A 20901-nucleotide genomic window follows, 5' to 3' on the forward strand; every position below is an offset into this window, starting at 1 on the left:
GTCAATAATAATGTTGTTTAAGAAAGATTGAATCATGAGGGAGATGAACCCTTCTTTCCATTTATTATGTTTGTATTGTCTATATTTGAAAAGAGTTTTCAATAACGAAACCAAAGAAGAAATTACAAGGGGAAAGCTATTCTGAGAGCTCATCTCCAAAAGCTCTGTGACTTGGAAGCATGTTAGCAATCCAGACTGACAAAGCCACGAGCATTCCCTTAACTGCTAGGTCGTATGGATTAAGACTGTCAATAACAAAGGAAAATCGAGGTTAGACGCAATATAAAGATAGAGTCCTGTGAATACAAAGACATCAAGGAAAAAACTGCCTGCACATAGTCCTAAATATCCATCCAAAAGCCTAGACGGAACTTCTACTTTGCATTAAAGCTGGCGTTCTGTAAGGAGTATTCATTCCATAAGGCCACATAAGGCGGTTTTTGGATTGTTTGTCTTATTATATTAACCAAACATAATACAAGAAAAACCTCGACAAAAACCTCACACTATTGCTAACTTGGGAACATTTCCCTCCAAAATACCCCCTGACAACACAAGCCAAATAAAAGACATGAGTGCACCAATACTTTGTTTGGATAGGAGAAGCAAGGGATGGAAACATGATTTAAAATTCATAAAGAAAAATAAGTAAAAACCACAAGAAAATTTCTCAATAAGTAGTGAAGGAAAAAATCCTACCAGATATTAAAAAATATTTTGAAGCTATCATCCTTAAAACATCATAGCACAAGTACATGCATGGAAAAACAGAGCAATGGAATAGGAAACAGCACCAGAAATACACTGAAATATACAGAGGAAGTGAGAATATGGAAAAAAGAAAGATACTTCCAATCAGTAAAGATTATTCAATAAACATTACTGAACAAATGATTAATCATCCATACAAAAATAAAGCTGGCACCATCTGGATAAAAAATAAAATCTCTATTACATACATGGGACACAAATTAATTCTACATGGATCAAGGAAACCATGAAATGATCATAGTAATAAGAAGGAATGGGGGGAACTTGAATATTTTTATCACAAAGTGCTCATTTTCCTTAATACATAAAAAGTTCCAAAAAAAAAAAAAGTTCCTCTAGGGACTCAGTCGTTAGGCATCTGCCTTCTGCTCAGGTCATCATCTCAGGGTCCTGGGACTGAGCGCCTACCAGGCTTCCTATTCAGCGGGAAGCTGCTTCTTCCTCTCCCACTCCCCCTGCCTGTGTTCCCTCTCTTGCTGTGTCTCTCTCTGTCAAATAAATAAATAAAATCTTTAAAAAAAAAAGTTCCTCTAAATTAAGAAGAAAACATCAATGGGAAACTGAGCAAAACATATGAGCAGATGCTTCACAGAAAATGAAATACAGATGGTTCTTGGTTACAGGAAAGAAAGCCCAACACATTGCTCAAGTTAAATAAATTGTGATACATCTCTAAAAAGGAATATTATGCAGACATTAAGAAGAGTAAGGCAGCACTATCAGTACTGATATCGAACAATCTCTGAGATGAAGAAAGCAAGTTATATAGAATGGTGTATGTAGTTTGCATCATATTGCTACAGTACATGCATATGTGTGTGTGTGTGTGTGTGTGTGTGTGTGTGTGTGTATAAAACATATCCTGCATGGATATATACTAGTTAGTAAGAGATCTGTCTCCAGAAGAGGGAACTGGGTGGCTGGGAAACAATGACGAGGAAGAGTTTTTAAAAATTAGTCTTTTGGGGCACCTGGGTGGCTCAGTGGGTTAAAAGCCTCTGCCTTGGGCTTGAGTCATAATCCTGGGTCCTGGAATTGGGACTCACATCGGGCTCTCTGCTCGGCGGGGAGCCTGCTTCCCTCCCTACCCCCCACCCCCTGCCTGCCTCTCTGCCTACTTGTGATCTCTGTCAAATAAATTATAAATTAAAAAACGAGACTTTTGCGTTTTTTGAGTGTTTGTTTTTTTTTTTTTTTTAAGATTTTATTTATTTATTTGACAGAGAGAGAGCACAAGCAGTGGAGTGGCAGGTCAAGGGAGAAGCAGGCTCCCTGCTCAGCAGGGAGCCCAATCCAGGGCTCGATCTCAGGAGCCTGGATCTCAGGAGCCTGGGATCATGACCTGATCCAAAGGCAGATGTTAACCGACTGAGCCACCCAGGTACCCTGAGGGGTTTTTTTAAACACACAGTACCTACAAAAAAAAGAATGAAACAAAAAAATATATATTTCAAGGCAAATTATGGTGGCAGGCTATGATATGACCAATGACTCAAGCTAGGGAACTGGCCCAAGAAGAACGCACACATATCTAATGGGAAAAGAAGTATTTCTTCTGATAAAGCAACAAGGACACCCAAAAAGTTCTGGTAAATGCTTAGGTCCTTTCTGGTACTCAACTTCTATTTTTTCTAAAATTAGTCAACTTCTTTATAAGCCAGTATTACTTTATTCAGTAAGTACTGAGCATCTACTGTATGTCAGATATTATACGAGGCACTGGTGATATAACCAAACTCTAGTACCTGTATATGGTAGTGTTGAAAATACAGACATGTAATCAGCCAATTATAATACAAAGTGATTGCACTGTAATAAATCTCTGAGGAACTTAAGAACAGGAAGCTATAAACTACTGGGTGTGTCTAAGTGGTCAAGCGAAGGAAGGCTTCCTGGAGGAAGTGATGTAAAAGCTGAGGCACAGGAAGGAGAATGAGGAAGAGAGAAAACAGCAAATATAAAGGCCAAGAGGTGAGGAGCATGTCAAGTCCTTCAACAAAATGAAGCTTAGCACAACAGGGATGGGGTACAAGCAAGGAGCTCACTGAGAAATAAGTAGCGGTGTAAGATCATGAAGAGCTTTCCAGGGCACAGAAATTAAGATTATGCCTTAGAAAAACAAAAGTAAACAAGAAAACATTTGCAAATTAGCATCTTAGAAAGATTCTCCAGATGAAAAATGGAAAATATACTGAAGAATATCAAGATTAGCAGCAGAAATAGAGTTCAGAGCTGCTGCACTCATATCTAGAAATGTTGAAATAGAGAAGTGGGTAGACTTGGAGGTATACTTCGAAGGCAGAACCTACAGGACTGGAATGGGTATGAAAATGAGAGGAGAATCAAGGGCGGCCCCTGGAAAACTGGCTGGATGATGGGGCCAACTGCAGTGAGGCACCATCCAACAGTGGCAGCTGTTAAGAGATGGTAGGTTCAGTGGAAGCTACCGTGACTCTGAAGTGTCTGAGGGATAGCCAAGAAGAGATCTATGCTTCTGGACCTACTGGCTGAAATCTGGGTTCGGGATAAAGCTTTCTCCTATTCTCTGTGAAAAGAGAGATAATCTGAGAATGAAAAGCACCCTAAGACTTTTCAGGCAAAATTAAAGATGGATACCATAATTTATGATAATATCGTACCAGATATGAGTTATATTTTTTTTTCTAGCTTTGCCCAGAAACTAGGTGTACATGTGTAAATGGCAGGTAACTGGATTAATCAGAATTAGGCTTTTCCCATGTGGCTGTAATAGTTGAAAAACAGAAAGAATGGAGATGAGGATGAATATAATAGTATGAGAATGGATAAAATGAGCTGAAATGGGAGAAGGTAGATCAGTAAAGTAACCAGAGATTTCTTTTAGGTCAAAAAGAAATTTAGAGTGAAATGGAGAGTATAGTTAGAACTAAAAAATTTCAGGCTTAATGAAAAGAGCCAGGATGATCTCATAAGGCATAAAGGGCTGGACTGGAATAGATATATATGGCAATCAATGTTACATAAAGAAAAGCATTTTATATCTAATATCCTAAATTAAAAAGTAAACACCTAGAACAGGACAAGGATACCCATTTACATTACTTCTGTTTGACATAGTACTAGAATGCCTAGTCGGAGCAAGCGAGCAAGAATCCCATGGCGCCTGACTGGCTCAGTTTGTGACTCTTGATTTAAGGTGGTGAGTTTGAGCCCCATGCTGGATGCACAGATTACTTAAAAAAAAAAAAAAAAAAGGAAAAAGAAAAGGAATCCAAATTGCAAAGGAAGATGTAAAATTATCTGTTTACAGACAACAAAAGTGATCTTATGCGTAAAAAACCCAGAAGATTTTATAAAAGCTTTAAGAACCAATAAACAAATTGAGCCAAGTTGTAGGATACAAAATCAACATCCAAGAATCAGTTGTGTTTCTAACCACTGACAATGAGCAATCCAAAAAAGAAATTTAGAAAACAATTTCACTGGAAAATAAACTTAACCAAGGAGGTGAAAGAACTCTATACTGAAAATCACAAAATGCTGCCTAAAGAAATTAGAGAAACCAATAAATGGAAAAACCCATTGACTGGAAGACTTAACATTGTTAAGATGCCAATACTTCCGTAAGTGATCTACAGATTCAAAGCAATCCCTATCAAAATCCCAATGACATTTTTTGCACAAATTAAAAAAAAAAATTCCATCTTATCAAGCAACCCAGAATAGCCAAAACAATCTTTTCTCGGAGGAGCATGTGACTCTTAATTTTGGGGTTAGAAGTGGAAAGTTGGAAGTCTCACAGTTCCAGATTTCAATTTTTTTTTTTTTTTATTTATTTGACAGACAGAGATCACAAGTAGGCAGAGAGGCAGGTGGCGGGGGGTGGGGGAAGCAGTCTCCCCACTGGGCAGAGAGCCCTATGCGATGTGGGGCTCGACTCCAGGATCCTGAGATCATGACCTGAGCTGAAGGCAGAGGTTTTAACCCACTGAGCCACCCAGGTGCCCCCCCAATTTCAAATTTTACTATAACTCTACAGTAATCAAACCAATGTGGTAATGGCACAAAAACAGAAATAAAGATCAATGGAATAGATATGAAGCCTAAACCCTCACATACATGATCAAAGGATTTTTGACAAGGGTTCCAAGACCATTCAATGGGGAAAAGACATTTCAACAAATGATGCTGAGAAAACAGATTACCATGTGCAAAAAAATGACAAACACTAACTCAAGATGGGTCAAAGACTAACATATGATCTAAAATTATAAAACTCTTAAACATAGGGGAAAAAGCTTTAAAATACTGAATTTGGCAATGATTTCTTGCATATGATACCAAAAGCACAGGCAACTAAAGAAAAAATAGGTAAGGCGAACTTCATCAAAATTTAAAACTATTGTGCATCAAAGGACACTATCAATACAATCAAAAGACAATTCATAGAATGGGAGAAAATATTTGCAAATCATGTATCAGACAAGGGATTGACATTCAGAATATATAAGGAATTCTACAACTTAACTTAAAAATACCAACAACTCAATTTAAAAATGGGCAACGGATACAAACAAGATATACAAATGGCCAATAAACAAATGAAAAGATGTTCAATATCACCAGTCATCGGAGAAATGCATATTAAAACCACAGTGAGATACCACTTCACAATCAGTAAGATGCCTATTATCACAAATACAGAAAATAACAAGTGTTGGTAAAGATGTGAAGAAATTCATACACTTGTGCATGGCTGATGGGAATGTATAATGGTGTAGCCACTGTGGAAAATGCTATAGTGATTCCTCAAAATATTCAACAAAGAATAACCATATGATCAAGCAATTCTTCTGGTTATGCACTAAAAAGAAGTGAAAGCAAGGAGTCAAATAAACAGTTGTTACCTACGCTCATAGGAGGATTCATCATAATAGTGAAAAGGAGAAAGCAACCCAAGTGTCTAGAGATGGCTATTTGGATAAACAAAATGTTGGTATATACATATAATGATATATTATCTAGTTTTTCAAAGAAAGGAAATTATTTTATTTTTTAAATTTTAAATTTTGTATTTATTTGAGAGTGAGCAAGAGAGAGCACGAGCGGAGGAGGAGGGAGGAGCGGGGGAGGAGCGAAGGGAGGAGTAGAAGCAGACTCCTCCCAAAGGGAGCCTGACGTGGGGTTTGACTTTCTGGGTCCCTGGGATCAGGACCCACACTGAAGGCAGACGCTTAATGAACTGAGCCACCCAAGCAGGTGCCCCTAAAAAGGAAAGAGATCCTGATACATGCTACCAACACGGATGATCCCTGAAAATATTATGAAGGTGTAGAGTAGAACTGCAGTTGCCAGGAGCTGGGGGGAACGGCGAGTTAGTTAGGAATTCAGAATTTCAGTTGGGAAAAAAGAAAAAGTTCTGGAGATGAATGGTGGTGATGACTGAACAATTTAAACATACTTAATGCCACAGAACTGTGCACTTAAAAATGGTTAAAATGGTAAAAATTTTATGTTATGTATATTTCGCTACAATAAAAACAAAAAGGAAAGAAAACACAAGGGTAAATCTTAATGACCTTGTATTTGACAATGGTTTCCTAGGTATGACACCAAGAGCACAACCAACAAAAGAAAAAATAGATAAACTGAGCTTAAATCAAAATTAAGAACCTGTGCACCAAAAGATACTATCAAAAAGTGAAAACTCTCAGAAAGGGAGAAGATACCTGCAAATCATGTGCCTGACAATGGACTACCATCCAGAGTACATAAAGAACTCTTACATCTTAACAACAAAAAGACAAACAACTCGAAAGTGGTGAAAGACTTGAATACACATTTCTCCAAAGGAGATACAGACTTTGTTAATAAGTACATGAAAGATACCAATATCACCAGTTGTTAAGGAAATGCAAATCAAAATCAAGCAAGATATGGTTAACACTTTGCCCCCAGTACAATGCCTATAAAAAAAGAAAACAAATGTTGGCAAAGCAGTAGAGAAATTAGAACCCTCACGCATTGCTGGTAGGAATGTAAAATGGTGTATTTCCTGCGGAAATAGTTTGGAGGTTCCTTTTCAAAAACATCAAATTACCATATAACTCCAAAATTCTACTCTTAGGTATAGAACCAAGAAAACAGAAAACAAGTGTTCAAACAAAAACACATACATGAATTGCTCACAGCAACTATTCACAACTGCCAAAAACCAAAATTACTCAACTGTCCATCAACTGATGAAATGATAAACAACATGAGGTATATCCGTACAATGGTATAGTATTTAGCCATAAAAAAAGAATGAAGTACTGTTACATGCTACATGGATGAACCTTGAAAACATTATGCCAAGTGAAAGATGCCACCAATTAGGGGCGCCTGGGTGGCTCAGAGGGTTAAGCCTCTGCCTTCGGCTCAGGTCATGATCTCAGGGTCCTGGGATCGAGCTGTGCATCGTGCATCAGGCTCTCTGCTTAGCAGGGAGCCCACTTATCCCTCTCTCTGCCTGCCTCTCTGCCTACCTGTGATCTCTGTCTGTCAAATAAATAAATAACATTTAAAAAAAAAAAAAAGAAGAAGAAGAAGCCATTGATTAGATTCCACTTATATGAAATATCCAGAATATGCAAATCCACCGAAACAGAAAGCAGATTAGTTGTTGCCAAGGTCTGTGATGAGGGAGAAATAGGAGGTGACTGCTTAGCAAATACAAGGTTTCCTTCTGGGGTAATGAAAATGTGACGGTCACACAATACTGTTAACTGTATGAATGTCAATGAACTATACACTTTAAAGTGGTTAATACGGTGAATTTTCTGTTGCATGAATTTTCCCTCCATTTTTTAAAAAAGCTCCCCTCTTCATCAGTCTTACCTGACAGTTAATATCAGCTCTATACTGTAGCAGGACTGTAACTAGTTCTTTATGTCCTCGATCACATGCCCAATGGAGTAGAGCTCTGCCCTAAAAACACAAAAAAAGAAATGAATTTGTTATTGTTATGAGGCCAAGTAAAACACACTTCCTTCTGACAACCATCAGTTTGATCTGTGTATTTACAGATCTGATTCTGCTTTTGTTTATTCATTTTTTTTAGATTCTACATATGAGTGAAATCATATGGTGTTCGTCTTTATTAGTCCGATTTATTTCACTTAGCATAATATCCTCTAGGTCGATCCATATTGTCTTGCCAAATGGCAAAATCTCATCATTTTTTTACAAGAGCGTAATAATTGTTCACACATTTCTGTGTGGGGGGGTTGTGTATACATACGGCTATATCACAACTTCTTTTTTCATTTATCAATAGACACTTAGGCTGCTTTCGTATCTTGGCTACTGTATGTAATTTTGCAATAGACAGAGGGGTGCACTTATCTTTTCAAATTAGTGTTTTTGTTTTGAGTAAATACCCAGTAGTGAAATTAACGGATCCTACAGTATTTGTGGGAGGGGAGGAAGAATCATATAGTATTTCTATTTTATTAAAGATTTTATTTATTTATTTGAGAGAGAGAGAGAGAGAGAGAGCATGAACAGGGGGAGGGGCAGAGAAAGAGAGAGAAGCAAACTCCCTTACTGAGCAGGGAGCCTGATGTGGAGCTTAATCCTGGACCCTGGGATCATGACCTGAGCCAAAGGCAGACTCTGAACTGACTAGGCCACCCAGGTGCCCCAAGTATTTCTATTTCTAATTTTTTAAGGAACCTCCATATTATTTTCCACGGTATCTGCACCAATTCAGCTTCCATTCATCTATGTTCCTATTTTATGCAAACACAATACTGCTTTGATGACTACAGCTTTATAGGGTTACCTTGAAATCTGGAATTATGATACCTACAGCCTTTTCTTTCTCAAGATTGCTTTGGCTATTCAGGCTCTTTTGTGGTTCCAAACAAACTTTAGGATTATTTGTTCTTGTTCTGTGAAAAACGCTGTTGGTGTCTTGATAGGGATTACACTGAATCTGTAGATTGCTTTGAACAGTATGAACTATTTAACAGTACTGGTTCTTTCAATCCACAAGCAGGGAATATCTTTCCATTTGTTTGTGTTGTCTTTAATTTCTTTCATCAGTGTTTTATAGTTTTTAGAGTATAGGTCTTTCACCTCCTTGATTAAGTCTATTCCTAGGTAATTCTGTTGTTTCTGGATGGAACGTTCTATATGTATCTGTTATATCCATCTGGTATAATATGTCACTCAACAATAGTGTTTCTTTATTCATTTTCTGCCTAAATTTATCCACTGATGTAAGTGGGATGTAAAATTCCCTACTATTACTGAATTACCATAAATTTCTCTTTTTATGTATATATTTAGGTGCTCCAATGTATCTTCTTGTTGGATTGATCTCTTTATCATTATGTAATGCCCTTCTTTGCCTCTTGCTACAGTGTTTATTTATTTTTCTTAAGATTTTATTTATTCATTTGAAAGAGAGAGACTGAGAGAACACAAGCAGGGGGGAGAGGCAGAGGGAGAGGGAGGAGCAGATTCCCTACTGAGCTGGAAGCCCAACATGGGGCTCTATTACAGGACCTGAAGATCATGACCTGAGCCAAAGGCAGATGCTCAACAATCTGAGCCACGCGGGCACCCCTACAGTGTTTGTTTTATAGTCTATTTTGGGGCGCCTGGGTGGCTCAGTGGGGTAAGCCGCTGCCTTCGGCTCGGGTCATGATCTCAGGGTCCTGGGATCAAGACCCGCATCAGGCTCTCTGCTCAGCAGGGAGCCTGCTTCCCTCCCTCTCTCTCTCTCTGCCTGCCTCTCTGCCTACTTGTGATCTCTGTCTGTCAAATGAATAAATAAAATCTTTAAAAACAAAAAAATGCTCGGGGCACCTAGGTGGCTCAGTGGGTTAAGCCTCTGCCTTCGGCTCAGGTCATGGTCTCAGGGTCCTGGGATCAAGCCCCACATCGGGCTCTCTGCTCAGCAGGGAGCCTGCTTCCCCCTCTCTCTCTGCCTGCCTCTCTGCCTACTTGTGATCTCTCTCTCTGTCAAATAAATAAATAAAATCTTAAAATATATATTTTTTTAATTTTAAAAAATGCTCTATAGGAAAGGGAACAGACTTTTCTAAATCAACTGGAAATCCTGAGTTCTACTTCTGGAATCCATTATGTACTAGCCCAATGACTTACTTCAGATTGATCCATTTCCTCACCTACAAAGTGAAGAAAGGGATAATACAACAGCCGTAATACCAACAGTATTTGTTGAATGAATGAACTATAAGATAACGTGTTTTTAATTTTAAAGTACTTTATAAATTTAAAATATAGTTTTCTTAAATTATCATGTTCACTTCTTCTGGTGAAAGAAATCTTTTTTTGTTTTTTTAAGATTTTATTTATTTATTTGACAGAGAGAGGGAACATGAGCAGAGGGAGTGAGAGAAGGTGAAGCAGGCTTCCCGCAGAGCAGACCCTGTGATCATAACCTGAGCTGAAGGCAGAGGCTTAATGACTGAGCCACCCAGGTGCCCCGGTGAAAGAAATCTTACCGATAAAATATGAGTTTTTAAACTTAGGTAGACATCACAATCAGTGTATCTAAATTAACTCATATATGCCTCACAATGTAACAGAATTAAGTCAGTTTGAAACTAAGCATTGCCTGTGAATATCCCAAATTTATACTCTGAAATATCTAAAAAAACACTAATAAAGTATGCTGATATCTATCTTCAAATGTTACACTTGCAAAACAGAACAGATGATTGTTGGGAGTCAAAGTACTAAATATGAAACATTTAACAACTGTCCACCAAAGACTCACAGTTACTATCAACATGTTAATTCTATTTTCCATTTCCAGAAAATCTTGATTTAGTTCATTAAAGAAGCTCACTTGGTCCAAACAATTAAAAAATACCCCAGAAGCCAAGGACTTTTCTGAAGAAATGAGTGGTATATAGTTTAAGCTTATTTTTTGAGGGTAGAAGTGATGTTGTCATTTTTAAAGAATGGAATGCTTTTCTACATTAAGTTGAAATCCCTACTTTATGTCATTTTAGAAAAGATTTCAGAAGATATAAGCAGGGACACAAAGATGGTTTTAAAGTAAAAAGCACTTCTCAAGAAAGCTTTTCTAAACCCACTTTATACTCTTTATCTTTCAGAATCTCTTCATGCACCTAGAAGTTCAATTAATTAAACCAGGATTTATTCTTGAAGAAAACAAGAAAGAAACAAAGACAATCTCTTCCCTACAAATTATTCTTCTCTTTTTCTTCCATTTGCTCAATTTATTTACTTATGAATAGGTTTTCTCACAGGCTTACATAAAATCCAAAGAGGAAGAAAAGCAGAAAATTTTAAAATGTGGGCAGATTCTTTACAATTTGTTAGAGCAGCAAAACTATTTTGTTCAGAGCCCACTAAGAATATCTTTTAATGGAGACAGTTCTAAAACCCAAGTAAAAAATGTGTTGTTGAGTGGAGAAAAGAGTTTCCCATGTTAAAATTTCTGTAGCTCTAATGTGTATTGACCTGCTGTTACTAAGGCACAAATTCCAAAACCCTTCATATGGACAATCAGATATTGTAATAGGACTCTTGGGGAAAATACCAATGTATAAAATATTCTGTAGTTCTATTTAACTGTTTCACAGATTTCACATTAAAAGAATCAGGATTTCAAAGTCCCTATCTTTTCTCATTCTAATTTTAAGTGTATATTTTACGGCTATTAAGTTAAACTATTAACAAGAATTACTACATAGTTAAAATGATGTGTGATATACTTACACAGGGGCACCTACCAAAGTACCTAACAGTTAAGTAAGAAAACATACTATTAATATACCTAATACTTCTACTTCAAAATGTACAGATAATTTCTACTTCTCAACCAGGTTCCTGATTTCTCCTTAGGTTTAACCCAGTAGGGTTATATCGATTAATGCTAAAATATAAATCCTTAGCTGTTGCGATGGGAAAGCAGACAAGCAACACATTTTACTGTTAATGGGAGTTATATTTTAAATTTCCCATATGTGGTGCCAAAAATTTACTTTAGGGGAAACACCTATGACTGGACCTCAGTACTGATTTCTACTGGAGATATATTTTCCAGAACGGTAGCACTAGTCTAGCAATGTTTTAAGGAGGATGATGTGTTCTCAGACATGAACACTACGCTTTTTAATACGTTTTTTGACCTGTGATGTAATTAATTTTTGTAACACATTATTTTAATGGTACACTAATTAACCTTGAATTAGAATGAATTCTCTGACAATGACTTTCTGTAGAAGTGCTGAAGATATCTACATTAAGATCACCTAATGATTAATATTTTTACACAGTATTAAGAAGCTCAAAACAAGAGCAAGATTAAACATACCTGTAAATAAACAAAGATAAAATAAATCAGGCTTTGGAATTTTGCTTTCAAAATGTTCTATACTTAAATGAAGAAAGACCAGCACAACTAGGTATCTGAATGTGATAACTATTTACTTCAAATTATAAAGTTCCTGTGAACATGCTCTAATTCAAGATTATTAATTCAAGTAGCAATTACTACATTATTTTGGATACAGGATTTCATAAACTCTCCTCTAAAAGAAAAACCATTAATTAGGTACACACTATAGTTTCTTAAGGGCTATCCAAATTCATAAAGTAGTCCATCTATTTTTTATATAATTGCTTTATTTTCTATGAATGATATAATCTCCTAAAAGTTTTCAAGTTAAATGTATTTTTACTATACCACAAAAGCTGACAATTCTTTGTTTCTAGTTTTAACAACTCTCCTGAAAAAATATCCTACAAGTATTTAGGAGTTTAGGGGGGAAAACCATTATTAAAAGGAATCCTTGGCCACAAGGAAACTAAGAAGCACTATTTGGAGGGATCTGGGTAAATTCTGCAATTCAAATACAGCAAAACCACAGGGGGTAAAAAAGAGGTCTCATCTGTTAACCAAGAGTGCATATACTGTCCTACCTCAGACAGATGAATGACTCTTAAGTGCTTTGAAAGCGCAGGTGGCTGCTAACCTATTAAGTGGTATTACTTTCATACCTTCTGAAAATACAGAGCGGGTCTTAATATCTTAAATGCTCCTCGGATATCCTTACTTACTTACTTGTCCTTATACCTGTAGAATTTTTTAAAACTAGATTTTGTCCTGGTACCACAAATTAAATGAAAAGAGAATACATTACCAAATGAGTCTTAATGTTCTGACGGTATTTTGAGAACACATACAAGCATACACCATCAATGCAGTAGACAAAAACATAGCAAAATTAGGGTATTTAAATCTATGAGAGTTGTCATCTTGCTTCTCTGTGCAAAAGAAATACACTGAAAACAGACTGACTTGAATTTCTCTCTGTAAAAAAACTGGGTTTAAACTGACCATTGTGATGGAGACTGACTTCAGCTACTGATAACCTCCCACATATGTCTCCGTCTCCTGCATCCATCCTTATCTTCTACCCTTTGCTGCTGCTGCTGCTGCTGGAGCGGCTGACGACATGACAACTACATCACCTTCAGCACCAGCAACTACGGAATGCCTCCTACTCACACCTCCCTCTCAAAAGCGAACCGATAGGGCGCCTGGGTGTTTCAGTGGGTTAAGCCGCTGCCTTCAGCTCAGGTCATGATCTCAGGGTCCTGGGATCAAGTCCCGCATCGGGCTCTCTGCTCAGCAGGGAGCCTGCTTTCCTCTCTCTCTCTCTCTCTCTCTGCCTGCCTCTCCATCTACTTGTGATTTCTCTCTGACAAATAAATAAGTAAAATCTTAAAAAAAAAAAAAAAAGGCGAACCAATAATGTTGTTTCCAAAATTTAAAGACAGGATTAGGACTGGGAGGCCGTTTAAGGAGTCTAGCTGCACCTAGCATGGAAGGCAGTGGCTCCCTGTAGGACAGTTTGTTTCCTAGCATATTTATTTACTAGCATTAAAGAGAGTACCACATAGCCATATGTGTGATACACATTTAAATCAGCAACTACTTGATTTCTTTCACTGTCTAAGATCTAAGATAAAGAGAAATGGTGTTGCTGAGTTATCAGGGAACTGAGAAGCATTTTAAATTTACTACTTAAAAAAAATTTTCTTCACAAGGAGTTACTAAGCCATAATGTTAGTGACTTCAGGATGAAGAAATAAGCAGGGTATTACCTTATCCTGTATAAAGTAAGTAAAAATAGGTTGCCATGAAAATAGCCCAGGTGTCCATCACAAGGCAATGGATAAATAATATTTATATGATGGAATATTACTCAGTAATATAAAAAAAGGAAGAACTGACTTACAGAGCAAACTGAATGAATCTCAAAAACATAATGCTAAATTAAAGAAAACTTACACAGAAAGTACATATTATGATTCCATTTACATAAAGTTCCAGAATATACAAAACCAATCTAGAGTAGAAAATTTATAAGAACAATGGTTATCTTTGTGGAATCAGAAGACTGAACCAGCTGGGAAGGGGCAGGATGGAACTTTTTGGGGTGACAGTAATGTTCACTATCCTGCCAGGAGTTTCACTTGCATAGGTATATTAATTGAATGTGTAGTTAAGATTTGGGCATTTCACTGTATGTAAGGTGCTATCTCAAAAGAAAAAACAAACTAGTAGTGAATTCTGGTAAATGATATGATGCTAGAAATGTGCTGTCCGCCAAAAAATCTGAAACCCATCTAAAACAGGACTGACTGATGGACAGATAGACAGATAGATATTGATAGAGCAAGCACAGTAAAAAATTAGTGGTAGAATCTAGGTATATCTAGGGATATAGATGTTCACTGTAAAATTCTTTCAACTTTGCTGTATGCTTAAAATTTTTCATAGTAAAGTGTTAGAAAAAAAAAATCAAACAAAAATTTGTTCCCACATTCATAGCAACATTGTTCATAATAGCCAAAATATGAAAGTAATTCAAGTGTCCAAAGACAGATAAACAAAATGTGGTATATGCATACACTGTAATATTATTTTAAAACGGAAGGTAGTTCTGACAGATGTAATAACATCGATGAATCTGAAGATGTTACGCTAAGTGGAGTAAGGCACAAAGGACAAATACTTGCGATTCCATTTACATAAGATACCTAAAGTAGTGCCATTCATGGAGCTAGAAAGTAGAATGGTGGTTGTCGGGGGTGGGGGGAGGTGGGGGTGGAAATGAGGGAGGATATGAGGAGCTAGCGTTTAAGGAGTACAGACTTCTGTTTGGGGAAGAGGAAAAGATTCCATCGATGGATGGTGGATGGTGGTGACAGCTGCACAGCAAAGTGAATATATTTAGTGCCACAGAACTAAACAGTTCAAAGTGGCTAAAATGGTAAGTTTTATGTTATGTATATTTTATCACAATAAAAAATTAAAAGTAAGGTGCCAAAGTTCATAAGATTTAACCTATTTTTACTATTTTCTGATTCTGTATTAAACATGAGCTTCTTATAGAAAGTTAGGCGTGATTTTGAAATGGTGCTGGCTACATTAATGCAAATGAGAATAACGTGACAGTTTAGAATGCATTTCCCAATTATTAGTGTGATTCAGTGAGTTCCTTCAAATTACTATTTTAATCAAATACACAATCAAAATAACACATATTCAACTGCGGAAATTTATTTAAGCAAATCCTTTTTTTTTCCTTTCTCAAATCTTAAATAAAAGCATAAATTAAGCTTCAATATAGTGGCTCTGAGTCTTAAACCTTTTGTTAGGTTAACACCATTAGTTTCACCAGATTCTGCAGCAGTTTCTCAAGGCAAAAACATGCAAATTATATTCTGACATGAGCTACAAATTTAAAGCGAAGAAGGGGAAAGGATGAAGAGAAAGGTAACTTCCTCAAAGCATTTGAAAGAATCAACAAACATGGAGAATGGTAATGGTAAGTATAACTACAAAACTTGTGTTTTTTTTTTTAAATAAAACTTTTTTCTGTTACGTGAAATACAATGTCCTAATTACAATATCATCTGGAAACACCATGTAATTTTCTCCAATTAGAATTACGTGTCTTAAAAAAAAAAAAAAGAAGAAGAAATATGCGTCTTACTATATTAGTAGTAATTACTTGAATAAATATAAGATATATACCAGGAACTATAGTTACTCATGATAAAATAACTTCATAATGAAATATGAATTATTTAAAAGCTTTTTATATATATGTTCATGTGCCGTTGTAGTTATAGATCCAAATATATACATTTCCAGCAATATACGATTGTGTTTATTTCAATATGTGGAAATGCAAGCGTATCATTTATGACTATAAATTAAATTTCTACTATGACTTATTTTATGGCTATAATTAAATTCCTTTATGTGCTTACAGCAAATTTTAAGTGCAATAAATGTAATTTTTAGTCATCTAAGGGCAAAACTGAAATTGGGTTGAACTTGCTGGATGAACATTTTAAATAGAGTCATATACAATCCCAAAGAATCCTAGGCAATCAGTAATGAAATCTCTCAAGCTCAAATATCAGCTAGACAGACACAAAGAACTGGATGTCCTTTCAAAACTGTAATTGTCACCCAACTTATTATAGTAATGTCTTTTTTTCATAAAGGGGTTAAAAATATTTAGCTAGCAATTTAATTCTGACATTTCATAATTTTAGTCCATCACCAAGGCTTACCAAGTTGTTGTTTTATCTGCTAGAGGTTTAAAAGTCATGAAGCAATACCATTTATTTTATTTAGGATGTTAAGTCTGATTCTAATTTTAAGCTCTCATTTCCCTCATGTTCTTAAATTAATTCATACAAATCCCTGATTAATAATAAAAGGCTTGCCATCAGTATTCAAGGCCCAGCCTGAGATGTCATGGCTGAGAGGGCAGAAATCTGCTTGGAGCAATGAGAGAACCCAACTGAATTCTTGGCGTCTCAGTCTATGAATGTGTAAGCACTTCATCTGTTCCTGAAAACACAATGTTCTGGCGGGCCGGGGGTAAAGGTAGCTGCATGGGTAACAAACTGGAAGACCTGGGAAGCTGCACTACATCAAAGTCACAGAATGACAGAAGCACTACATTTTACAAGTTTCTTTTATCTTTGCAAAAAACCAACCAAACAAACAAAACTGCATCAGTGTAAGCTATTTGTGTTCTAGATGTTTTATTCCTATCACTGCTGTCCAATGATCTTTGCAAAGGTCATGTGGAAGATTTGGTAAATTTCCAATTTCTTTCATGAAATGCTGCAAACCAGAGAATAACACTAGCAGGGCCAACTGGAAGTTGTATATCCTTCTTAGATCCAAAGGCAAAAAGAACAGTCCCTCAGACCTGCATTTCCACTTAGCAGTTATGTGTATTTCATTAAGTGAAAGCACGTCTCTGAATTAGTTCCTGTCTGTAAAATGAGGATAGCATTTACCTTACAGGGCTGTTGGGAAGATAGTAAGTGAAAGTACTCTGTAACCTAAAACACACATCATATAAAGTATTATTATTTGAAAGACGGAAAATTCTAATAGGGAACGTCTAGTATATGCACAATATGTTTCAGGGTAAAAGTGACCTTCAAAAGTTAAGTGGACTTCCAATTTCCAATTCCATATATAAGGAGCTTGGATTTTGCCACTCCTTCCTAACAACAAGCAAAATGCTGAACAGGTTGAAAAATCCACTATTCTTGCTGGATCCATAAGAGAGGGGAAGACATGGGGTGCCTGGGTGGCTCAGTTAATTAAGTGCCTGCCTTCGCTTCAGGTTATGATCCCAGGGTCCTGGGTTCCAGTCCTGTATCAGGCTCCCTGCTGGGTGGGGAAGGGAAGAAGCCTGCTTCTCCTTCTGCCCCTCCACCAACTCGGACCTTCTCTCTCTCACTCGTGCACTCTCTCTCTCTCAAATAAATAAAATTTTTGGGAAAAAAAGAGAGAGAGAGGGGAAGACACAAGGCAAACCTTGTGCCTCAAGACTAGAGAGGCAAACCTTGTGCCCTCAAGACTATAAAGCAGAATTTTATAAGTGAAAACTGCCCCAGGAACTGCGAGGCAGAAAAACCTGACTACCACGGACAAAACTGACAAACTGCTGAAGGCTCAGTGTGGACAACTCTGAGAGTTAAAAACTCTAAGGGAATCTACTCCTGATGGGGAGGCTGCACAACATTGCAAGATTTACCTCCAGGAGTTTGGCGAGGTTCCCAAAGTAACTATCAGAGAAAACCCCTCCTGATTCTGAAGCCGGAAACGAATCCTTTTGAAATCTATGAGAGCACTGTTCTTAGTAAGGCCTGCTTTTGGGGAAAACCAGTTAACCAGTGCCTAACCTGCTAGGGGATTATCTGAGAGCCCACTGACCTGAGGCAAGGGAAATTCCAACTCCAGCCCACTCTAGCCCTTCTGTTCCATCTAAGCAGGGAGGAAAAAAGACAGAACCACTAGTGGGATTCACAAACCAGACGCACAGATTCACTAAATACTGAGACCTAATCATAGGATGATAGAGCCCTTTGCCTCTTCCACACCTCACCACCATATTACTAAAGAACTATTTACAGCAGTTCCTTTTACCCAATATGTGATGTGCAGCTATTAGTAAAAATTACAAATCATACCAAGGGTAAAAAAATATAATCTGATGAGACAGAGCAATTATCAGACCCAAATATGCAAAGACATTAAAATTATAAGGCTAAGAATTTATTAGAACTATGATTAATATGCCAAAGGCTCTAAGAGATAAAATCGACAGTGTGCAAGAACAGATGGACCACATAAGCAAAGACATAGAAATTCTAAGGAAGAACCAAAAAGAAATGCTAGAGATTTAAAAAAAAAAAACTGCTTGCAGCTTGCATGGAGCACTGGGTGTGGTGAAAAAATAATGAATACTGTTTTTCTGAAAATAAATAAATTGGGAAAAAAAAATTTTAACTAAACTTTTGAATATATTTAATTAAATGTATAGACTAATTTGGGAGAAAAAAAAAACTGTAATAGAAATAAAAAATGCCTTTGATGGGTTTATTTGTGGCCTGGATATGACTAAGGAAATAATCTTTGAGCTAGAGGATATACCTAACAGAATCCATGAAAACTGACCATCAAAGAGAATAAAGACTGAAAAAAAACAGAAAAGAACACCCAAGAACTGTGGGAAAACAAAAGGTGTGATGTATGCATAATGGGGACACCAGAAGCAGAAGAAACAGAAGAAGATACAGAAGAAGTATACGAAACAATGACTGGATTTCCCCAAATTAATGCTAGACACCAAGCCACAGATCCAGGAAGCTTAGAAAACACCAAGCAAATTAAATGCCAAAACCAAAACAAAACGAACAAACAAAAAAACCCCTGCACCTAGGCATATTGTTTTTAAGCTATAGAAAATGAAAGACAAAGAAGTCCTGAAAGAATCTGAAGAAACGCCTTACTTATAAAGAACAAAGATAAGAATTATATCTAATTTCTCCTCAGAAACCGAGCAAGAGGGGTGCCTGGGTGGCTCAGTCAGTTAAGCTCTGACTCTTGATTTCAGCTCAGGTCATGATCTTTGCGGTGTGATCGAGCCCTCCATCAGGCTCCATGTGCTCAGTGTCGAGCCTGCTTGACATTCTCTCTCTTCCCTCTACCCCTGCCCTCACACCTGCACTCTCAATAAATAAAAATCTTTAAAAAGAAAGAAACCAGGCAAGCAAGAGAGTGTTTTGAAAAAACTTCACCAAACTAGAATTATGTATCCTGAGAAATTCTCCTTCAAAAACAAAGGAGAAATAGATGTTCTCAAACAAAGACTGAAGAAATCCACTGCCAGTAGAACTTGCAAAAATGTTAAAAGAAGTTCTTTTAGAAAGAAGGAAAATAATACATGTCAGAAACTTCAATCTACATAAGAAAAGAAGAACAGAGAAGAAGGAATAAGGGAGGGCAAAATAAAAACTTTACGTTTTCCTTATTTTTCACTGATCTAACAAATAACAGTTTGTTCAAAATAACAGCAGCCCTGTGTTCAATTTTGTATGCTTATATGTAAGTGCAACGAGTGACAGCAAAGATACAAGGAACTAGAGGGATAAATTAATATTTTATTATTATCTTATAAGATAATTCATGAAATGGTATCATGTTATCATGGTAATAGAAATAGACTTGGGTTAGTTATAAATGTATATTGCAAACTCCAGAGCAACCACTAAAAAAAAAGGTTAAAAGGGTGGCTCAGTTGGTTGGACGACTGCCTTCGGCTCAGGGCGTGATCCTGGAGTCCCGGGATCGAGTCCCACATCAGGCTCCCAGCTCCATGGGGAGTCCGCTTCGCTCTCTGACCTTCTCCTCGCTCATGCTCTCTCTCACTGTCTCTCTCTCTCAAATAAATAAATAAATAATCTTTAAAAAAAAAATAAAAGAGGCCTAACTGATAAGCTAAGAAAGGAGAGAAAATGGAATCCTATTAAATCCTCAATTAAAACCACAAAAAGTGGAAAAAGAAAAGACAAAAATAGGAACAAAGAACAAGTGTAACAAATAGAAAACAGTAACAAATGATAGATACTAATCCAACTGTATCAATAATCACTTTGAAAGTTAGTGGTCTAAATACAACAGTTAAAAGACAGATTGTCTCAGTGGATTAAAAACATGATCCCACTACACTATGTCTATAAGAAACCCCCTTTAAATATAATGACACATATAGAGTAAAAGTAAATGTTTGGAGAAAAATAAACCACGCTAATGAAAAGATAAGAAAAAGATCAATGGTTGGAGCAGAGCAGGGAGTATAACTAGGCAGAGCACATAGGATTTTAAGGGCAGTGAAAATATTCTGTATGATATTAAAATGATGGATAGATAGTCTACATTTGTCCAAACCCACACCAAGAGTCAACCCTAAGATAAACTATGGTGATTACGAGTATCAGTGTAGGTTTATCCTTGGTAAAAAATGTACCATTCTGGTGAGTGATGTTAACAATGGGGTTGGCTACACACATGTAGGGGATCCGGGGGTATATGGAAAGGAAGTCTCTGCACCTTCCTCTCATTTTATTGTAAACCTGAAACTTCTCTAAAAAAATTAAGCCTTTGAAGAAAAAAGTCAGGGTGCCTGGGTGGCTTAGTTGGTTGGGTGTCTGATGCTTGGTTTCAGTTGGGGTCATGATCTTAGGGTCATGGGCTTGAGCCCTGCGCTG

General features: G+C 36.8%; 1 protein-coding gene across 4 annotated transcripts in view; it reads right to left on the reverse strand.

Annotated features, from left to right (window-relative positions):
• Positions 1–20901, reverse strand: part of ACBD6 (acyl-CoA binding domain containing 6) — a 214023-nt gene that overhangs the window by 104161 nt on the left and 88961 nt on the right. For all 4 annotated transcript variants that reach the window (XM_044267222.1, XM_044267223.1, XM_044267220.1 and 1 more), the window contains exon 6: positions 7630–7719. In XM_044267222.1, the coding sequence (XP_044123157.1) occupies positions 7630–7719 (90 nt within the window). The remainder of the gene's footprint in view (positions 1–7629; positions 7720–20901) is intronic.

The sequence above is a fragment of the Neovison vison genome, chromosome 10, assembly GCF_020171115.1.
Source record: "Neovison vison isolate M4711 chromosome 10, ASM_NN_V1, whole genome shotgun sequence".
Lineage (NCBI taxonomy): Eukaryota > Metazoa > Chordata > Mammalia > Carnivora > Mustelidae > Neogale > Neogale vison.